This window comes from Volvox carteri, assembly GCF_000143455.1.
Source record: "Volvox carteri f. nagariensis unplaced genomic scaffold VOLCAscaffold_7, whole genome shotgun sequence".
Classification (NCBI taxonomy): domain Eukaryota; kingdom Viridiplantae; phylum Chlorophyta; class Chlorophyceae; order Chlamydomonadales; family Volvocaceae; genus Volvox; species Volvox carteri.
In genome coordinates, this window is record NW_003307550.1 from 2,213,547 (window position 1) to 2,222,181 (window position 8,635).

The 8,635-nt window shown below is 56.7% G+C and overlaps 1 protein-coding gene across 1 annotated transcript; it reads right to left on the bottom strand.

The window, feature by feature from the left end:
* Window positions 1–1,156: 1,156 nt before the first annotated feature.
* On the bottom strand, window positions 1,157–7,704 carry VOLCADRAFT_57336 (uncharacterized protein; the record flags this gene model as incomplete). Its single annotated transcript, XM_002947773.1, has 12 exons — window positions 1,157–1,427; window positions 2,045–2,160; window positions 2,614–2,738; window positions 3,124–3,231; window positions 3,909–4,176; window positions 4,647–4,757; window positions 5,029–5,096; window positions 5,551–5,623; window positions 6,448–6,594; window positions 7,194–7,375; window positions 7,457–7,514; window positions 7,582–7,704. The coding sequence occupies 12 exons, from the start codon at window positions 7,702–7,704 to the stop codon at window positions 1,157–1,159; spliced, it is 1,650 nt and encodes a 549-aa protein (XP_002947819.1).
* Between the last annotated feature and the right edge of the window lie 931 nt (window positions 7,705–8,635).

Sequence of the window (8,635 nt, forward strand, 5' to 3'; positions counted from 1 at the left end):
AAGAGATGCTTCCCTTTTCGCAAGAATGCAAATACAAAGTCGAGATTACAGAATGAGAAACAAACAAAATTATCCCACCAATCAGTCTTGACAAGACCCAGATCACCAAGACGCAAATGGAAGCACAGACGAGACAAAACCTCACCACCACCACCACCACCACCCGCAAGATTCCCCCTTTCCTGCTTTGCCGCTTTCTCTCTCCCTACCCCTTCAGAAAACCCATGCAGAGCCTTTTCCAAACTGATAGGGATTATGTGTATCCCCGCTTCCCCGATCCCTGGACTTCCAAAGGAAAGCCGCGGACCACTGACGGAGGAAGTATGAGGCAGCAGTACGGCACCTCAGGCGGCCAAACAGTCCGCGACAACAGGCAAAGGCAAGCTAGGGAGGAGGGTGCACGTGATGGACGCATCCCGGTCAGTGCCCTATTTGCAAACAGCAGCAGCAGGAGGTGGAGGAGCACTGCTAGCAACAACCGCATACAACGAGGATAAAAGCGTGTCGTAAGTTGTCACAATTAGTTTTGTTGCCGTACATCAACCTGTGCGGGACCGTACATGGCAGGGGCCCCATCTCATCCCCGGCCCGCGCCTCACCCCGGCGTGGGCCCACTTCTCCACACATCTACACACCGAGAGACACACACCCTCTCTACCATAAAACACACACGTTCTCTCTCTCTTCCCCTCCATTAACCTCCTGGTGACCTCCTCATGCCTTATGCACGCTGCCTGCATGAAAATCTCCGCCCCGGCCCCACCGCCGCCTCCTCCGACTACACCCCCCGGGCCCACCTCCGCCTCCTCCCTCCCTCACCCACCCTTGAAAGAGCATGAACGAGCAGCAACGGCAGCAGCAGTAAGAGGCGGAGGAGAAGGTGTGTGTGGGGGGGAGAAGGTTCAGAGGAAAAGCAGCGCCGAAGCCAACAACCCTTTAATATACAAACCCCAAAACCGTACCGGACCTAGCAGCCCTCTGAAAAGAACCAAGGCTGGAAAATCGCACAAGTACGGGCACTGCCCAGGGGCATGATAGCAGTATGTATGGAAATACAAACACGGGCAGGCAGGCAGACAGACAGACATACAGACATGGAGAGACAGCAGCAACAACGAGAAGGGGATATAGCCCACGCGACCCCCTCCCCTTTTTTTCAAAATCCAATCCTCTTGCCGGGCGCCGTCAGGTCGTCCGCCGGCGCCTCCAAGTTCTTGACGTACAGTTGGCTGTTGCGTGCCGGGTTGATTCGAGCACGGCGCGCCAGCGGCAGCAGCTCCGAGGCGAATGCGGCGCCCTGCCACCGGAAGTCGCGCTGCTCGAACCAGTCGGCGGTGCGGGTGGTAAGCAGTACCAAACGTTGGATGCCCCGACCGCGGGCGTCTTGCTCCACGTAATCAAGCAGGGAGTCACCGCGGCCACTGCCCCTGCGGGGGGAGAACAAGTGCCGGGGGGGGGGGGCCAAGAGAGCGGAGGTTTCAGGGCTTCCCTTCGCAGTGCCTTATCTTACTTCCCTTCCTAGAATGTGGGAGGGGCGGCGGCATGAGGAGTGAGTGCAGGAGGTGGGGAAGAGCAGCCGAACACTGAATCAGCTGTTCCTGCCGGAAAATTTCCCTCGTTGGAGCGGGGCTTGGTGCTTGGTGCTTGGTGCTGTATGGTTGGGTATGGGGCTGATGTAGCAAACGTTCCCCAAACCATCGCCCGGGAAGGGGCCCATGGCGACCCTCTTGAGATAGCCTTTAATGCGGTTGCCGGTCTCACACCGCGTTTGGAGTTCCAGCACGCCACAGGCAATCGTAAAAGCGCCAAATGCACAAACCGCACGTCGTTAAGAAAATAAACACTCATAAAAAAAACTGTATACCTCGCCGTGCTGCATGCTAGGACCTTCCCTGGACCTTGCTTGCCGTGCCCAGGTCTCTCTTTTCCAGGTCTGGCTGACTTTGGCCGCATTTCAACCCAAGACGTTAAACATGTACACCCACACACACCCACACCCACACACGTATCGCTGAACGCGCCACACACACACGCACGCACGCACCTGTACACGGGGTCCACGCAGAAGGCGCCCACCTCCGCCACCGTCACCCCGTCAGGTGTCTGACCCAGGTCCAGCAACAGTGCAGCGCCCAGGATGCGGTTGTCGCGCTCAATAACCTTCGCGTCAGTGTTGTAAGGTGAAGGTAAAGGGGCGCAGGGGAGATCCGTCCAACAGACGATGTGTGTTGGGGGTGGGGGTGGGGGTGGGGGGAAAGGGCGGGGTCGGGTGCATGAGTTAAACACTGCAAGGTAGCAAGGCGGTACCAGTCAGGGGGGAAGAGGGGCTGCACAGCTCAAGGGGGAAGAGGGAAGAGGGATGGCTAAGATGAGGTCAGCAGAGATCATGTAGATGCGTGCTGAAGACCAACTACCGAAGCGAGCACATGGCAGTGATAGCAGTGTGGAGCAGGTTTGAAGGTGCATGGGATTTACGCATGTCCGAGCACTTGCGGAACACACACACACACACACACACACACACGCACATAACATACGTGCCATAGCGACCAGCCCCCAGCACGGACTCGGGTCCCCACCCTCCCCCGGCCCTCCCCCTCTCCGCACACCCACCGTAAAATTGGGTATCAGGTCGCCCAGCTCCTCCCGGGTTCTCTTCACCAGGTTACCCGCCTTCTCCAGCGGTTCCAGCAGGGCAGCCAGTCCGTCCAGGTCGTTGGGGAGGGCCTTACGGATGCCTGGAGTGAGAGGGGCCAGCGAGGGAGGGAGGGAGGGAGAGGGCGCCAGGAAGGGCGCCAGGGAGGGAGGGAGAGGGCGTCGTAACTGCAGTATGAACGCAAGATGTAAGAAATGCATATACAGAATGCAAGGAATCAACCGCGCTGACTCGTTCTCAAAAATGAGGAGGAAGGATGGGGCGTACATGGAGGGCTGGATTCTGGACGGACTGGACGGCAAAACAGCCTCAACCCATGACCTCACGAACAAGATAGGCAGACAGACAGAGACAGACAGATATGCAAACATGCAGACACAGGTAGATAGCATGCTGATCATTCACGGCCTCTCCTCCCGCTGGGCCCTCCCTCCCCCAGAACCGCTATCCGCCCCCCTTCCTTCTACCTTCATAGAAGTCCGCGGAGATCATGGTGCCCACTCCGTCCCGCGAGTACAGCTCCAGCAGCAACCCACCGTCAATGCGTGCATCAAGCAAGTGGGCGCGTTTGACACCTGTGTGGGGTGGGGTGGGGGGACGTGGGAGGGGAAGAGGAGGAGAGAGTGCGGGGTGAGGCTGTGCATGATGCGGGAACATCGCCTTCGTCGAGAAAAAACGCAGTGCGTGGAGGTCTGTGCAGTCTTCCCGTGTGGTGGGTGTGGGGAAAGACGAACCACGAACGATTGAAGCTGCTGGTAAGTGTGGCGGCGGGGAAGGGGGGCATTACCTGCAAAAATGAAAGCGCCAACTGCTGAGACATCCAGCGCACCTAATAACGCTGTAGATAGCCCAAAGCACCACCTACTGCCGTAGTGATGCAAACCGACGATGCAGCTGGCCCCAACTGCCCATAACTCGCCAGCGATCTCAGCCACAAACATAAGTTACCGACATTACATTACAGTATTGAGAGTATGTGTGCGTGGATGGGAAAGGGATGTGTGAATGAAGGCAGGGAGATGCCTGTGGTGTGCTAACAGTGCGAATACGTGGGATGCGTGTGTCCGAGGGAGGTGGCTATCAACCGGAAAAAACACCATCACAACACCACCACCTCCCACTTGTGGCCCTTAACTTGAGGGCCCCCATCGTACATACGAGACCCCAGGTTACACCTTTTGGATAGCAAAACGCGACTCCAGGAGGCGTAAAACACACACACACACACACGCACACACACACACACACACACACGCTATACACCTCCCAGCACTCCACCCTCTCTCACCCTTGCAGCACGCCACCACGCAGGTGGACACCGCAGTCGGGAAGCCCTGCGCCGACCAGATATCCAAATCCACCACCAGCTCCTCCCGCTTCATGGCCTGGTAGGCACGCAGCTGGGAGGCCGATAGCGACGTCGCGGCGCCGTACGCCGACGCCGGCTCGGGCGGCCCGGCGTTCGGCCCCGTGGCTGGCAGGATGGTTGTGTCCATGCTGGCCTTGAGCGCCACCATTTGCTGGGCACTGATCGAGTTCTGGTATGCAGACAATGCAGGACGGAGGGTACGGGGATATCAGGGGCAGGTTGGAGCAGGAGGGTAAGGGAGGCGCAACACCGGGCGGGCGGGAGTCATCAGACATAGAGCGTATATAATATACACACATATTTATACAAACACACACAAGAGGATAGCCACCTTAGCCGCACCAGGTATGTAACTAGCCGGGCAACACCAACCAGGGGATGCACCAGGGTGGACGCTTTTGCCGCGTCCAGGACGGGATGGGACGGGCCGGGGTGGAGCTCGTTGCCGCGTCCCACAGCAGCAACCCTCTTCCCCACCCCCAGGCGCAAGGGTTTTCATTATTTTCATCATTAAAATAAATGGCGCTTGTGCTTTGCATGCGGCATTTAAACATGATCGCTTATTTCCTTTGAACCCCCTCTCTCCTCTCCCACCCCCATCCTCCACGTACAGAGACACACCTGCAGCTTTTCCATGAGCATGTTTTGCGCCTCCGACAACGGCAGCCATTGCGGCAAATTGAGAGCCGCCACCTCGTCCAGGTGCAGGAAAAACAACTTGTCGGCACCCAGCTGTGGGTGCGCGGACGGACGTACAAATCCACAAGGGACGAACAGGCAAAAACAAACACAGAAAACGTCAAAACAAGGTCATTTCACATGTATACAAATACACAGAAACAACATAAGATATAATCTTTCTGTAAACCGCTCAACTGTGACTGTTTCGAGGATAAGCACGTTAAGACACCATGCTTGAGAAGAAGAAGAAGAAGAAGAAGAAGAAGAAGAAGGGGAAGCCGTATAGCACACATAGCAGCAGCTGGCCCTGACTCGTCCCCACCTCCGCAGCCGCGTGCAGGCCCACGTCGTAGGTGTTGCAGTTCAGCACCTCCCCAGCCGCCGTGAAGCCTGAGAGGCGGGGAGGCGGCGGGCGGGCGGACGAAGGGGCAGGCGGAGTGAGAGGAAAGAAGCCGCTAAAGGGTTGAGGGTTGAGGAGGTCAAGGTAGAGTGCGGACCCGGAAAGGGTGGCAAGAATAAGGCGTGGGGGGGGGGGTGCAGCTGCGTTTGGGCAGCACACCATACCCCGCGTACTGCAGCTGCAACGGCAGCGGTAGCGGCAGCAGCACTGGCAACAGCAGCACTGGCAACAACAGCGGCAGCGGAGATGACAGCGGCAGCGCTAAAGACCTTACGGGTCAGCACCGCCTGCATTCTCAGGTCTTCCTCCTCCTTGCTACCCGGCTATGCCCCCGCCGGGTACCAGTCAGCACCGGCCCTCCCCTCCCATACACCCATACAGACATAAACCCACACAGCCCCAGTCACAAGCCTGCTGTTTGCTCCCCAGTAAACGGTTACTTACCGATATTGGACAGCAGCACGATATTGCCGGAGTCCAGCTGCCGACGAATATCGTCCTTGAGTACGAACCGGACCTGGCATGAAGGCAGGGAGGGAAATCATCAACATGCAAGGTCAATGAAAACAACTGCCTGCATACAAAGCAAAGGTACGTAGAGAGGGGTGTCCGACACTGCATGATAATGATCAGCTGCGCCGTGAAGCCCGTCTTTCAATTTCGGTGACCAGGCTCGCCCCCCACCTCCCACGGAAGCAAGCACAACTTTCCTGCCTGCAGGTACCCCTCCGTCTGTACGACCCCTAAGCAGTAAGGCAACTACTCAAGAAAACCCCTTTTATCAGCTCCAGCCGCGGGGCCACGCAGCCTCCTATACGACTGCCGCCGCTGGGAGCTGCTGGAGCAGGGCCGCAATTGAAGCTGCTACCAAGCGAGCTGCTGGTGGCCGGAGATACCGTCGGTCCGCGGGTCCGTTGGCGGGTATCTTCATCAACCAGGGCTAGGTGCCAGGCTTAAACGGCCCTTTCCCTCGCCACCCAACCCACATACGCACGTGATAGCGGTTACGCGGTTGACGAAGATACCGCTCCCCCTGTTTGCGCTTCAGCCAGTGCGTACCCGGTCCTGCAGCCTAAATCCACCTCTTTATATCTCCCTACCTATTCCGTCACCTATTCCCTCCCATTCTTCTAATACGCCTCTGCACAAAAGGTCTCGATATGTAGCTCTGGGTGCTGATAATGCCGATTATGGTTATAAATCTGATAATGATGATGATGGTGATGATAGTGACATACCTCTCCTTGCTCTCAAAACTGGGCTTCCGCTTCGCCCTTCCCTCTCTCCCTCCCTCCCTCCCTTCCTCCCTCCCATTTCCCCTCCCCTTTACCAACGACCCACCTCGCCCGTCAGCCCAAAGTCCACTCCGTCGAGCACCCCGCGTCGCTTGGCGGTGATGTAGTTCCCGGAGATGACTCGCAGTGCCGGCTCGAAGTGCACCTCCCCGTCGCCCTTCGTGTGGCGCCGGAACATGGGAATAGCGGGGCCCTGCGGTGGGCAGGTGCGGATGGTAATAAATATGGAGAGGAAGTGCATGCGTTATGAATTTGTGAATATGTAGAAATTCGGGTTGTTGGGATAGGGAGGAAGAAGCGGCGGGAGGGGAAGAGCGTGGGAAGTGAAGGGACGGGTGGCGCGTGATAAGGCCCCCACATCCGGGAGTGCGAGGTGGGGGAGTTGGCGGGGCCGGGGGTCCACATCATGCGAATACGCGCGCGTGGGGGAAAGACGGGAAGGGTGGGCGTGAGGGGGCCGTGGTGAAATGTTTGGCGAGACCACACACATATACACATACACGGCGATGTTCCCTGTGCGGCTGGGCGCTTGCGTGCAGCCACGTTGCATGGAGGTTGAGGGCGTCATAGATGGCAGGTCTGCTGTCGTACTTGACGAGGGCGACACGCTGACCTATCTTTGAAAGCAGCTGGGCTGTTCGGAGCATCCTGGGCGCCGCGCCTTCCCATTTAAATATGAAGCGGACTGCCTCCGCGTGCGCTTAGGCCGCTTCCCATTTGAAGGAAAGTGGTCTGCCCCGGCCGCCGCTTTCCATGGCCGTCCCACATCCCCGCATCCCTCTGTAGCTTTACCTTGCTGAGAAACTGCTCACACGTCGTCCGAATTTGACCCGCCGCTTCAATGGCTATGCGCATCGCCTCGCGGTCCGTGAGCCGATATCCACCAACGTACTTGGGCGTCATGTTACGCTCCTTGAGCATGTCATCGATTTGCTGCTGAGCCCCGACGACAAGTATAACATGAACCCCGAGGCCTACGGTATGCAAGGAAACTCCCTCACTAGTCGCTTCAAAAGACGTTTAACCCTGGGTAGCCCCAGGGCTGAAAACCCTACCATGGAGCAAGGCGATGTCTGCCATAATGCTTTGCAGCAACGGCCGATTAGCGGAGACCTGAAGAGTCCATAAAACCAAGCAGTCAAAGCACCATCGGCAGGCTGCAGCTAGTAAAGCTACGAACCCTCACGTTGCCGGGGATGACGATCACAAAAGTCTTGCCGCGATGTCCTTCCACGTAGGGCGAAGCCTGACGAAAGAATTGCACGAACTTGCCGAAGTCTTGCTTCGACAAGCCCGAAGACATTTGCGCCGTGCTGCCATACGTAGAGCTTCCATTCCCGTCAAGGGTCAGAATTGAGGTTCCGTTCCGTCCGTTCAAAGTATCAACCTCATATACTGAAGGTGCATCTCGTGGGATTGTTCCCTTCACTGGCGGTAAAGGTCTAAGACGTCGCTCATATCGAACAGGCCAAGCAAGGCGTGAACCACGAGCAGGTAAAGCGCAGTTGAGCGGGCCAGTCACCATCAAGTGACGCGGAATCAATGAGCAACGGAAGCTAGGACAGCCCAATATGCTTGCAGGCCTGGTGAGACCTGTGCTCTACGGCTCAAGCGGTGAAGGCGGCTGATGCCGATATTTGCCAGCTCCGCGATGAATACAAAATGGCCTCCTGATATCTATCTAGGTCCCCACGACCTTCCCAACCGGTTCAACCTGCTGTGTGCAGACGTCGACTGCTCGGCTTCTGCAGGACGCCGTACAGGTCGACACCGTAGAAGAACCCATGCTGAAATGACGAGGATTAAAAGTTGCAAGGTACTATATTATCATGGAATGGGGTTCTTAATGTCCTCGTACTAGATTATTTCATGTTCCATGGAGTGGTCCATGATTCAATTCTTTCGTACGTCAGCATAGCAATGTAGAAAAGATATGGTATGGAAGGACACATGGGGATAACTAACCCCTGATAGACTATTATACTGGTGAATTTTCGGCACGTTATATATTTCCGAAATAGTGCGAAGCGGCAAACGAGGCAATCCTTGGCACGCTCTTCCAAATTCCCTCTAGTTGCTCCGGAGTTACACCAAGGTTCTCAACATCAGCAAGGCCTCTTAAGGCTCTCAGGTTGTTGCTCGCACGAACTCAACAAGTCGTTGGCACCCACAAGAAATGAACCTGCTGCCTCGTCCATTCCTTATCATGAATAGACATAATAAGCATGTTACGT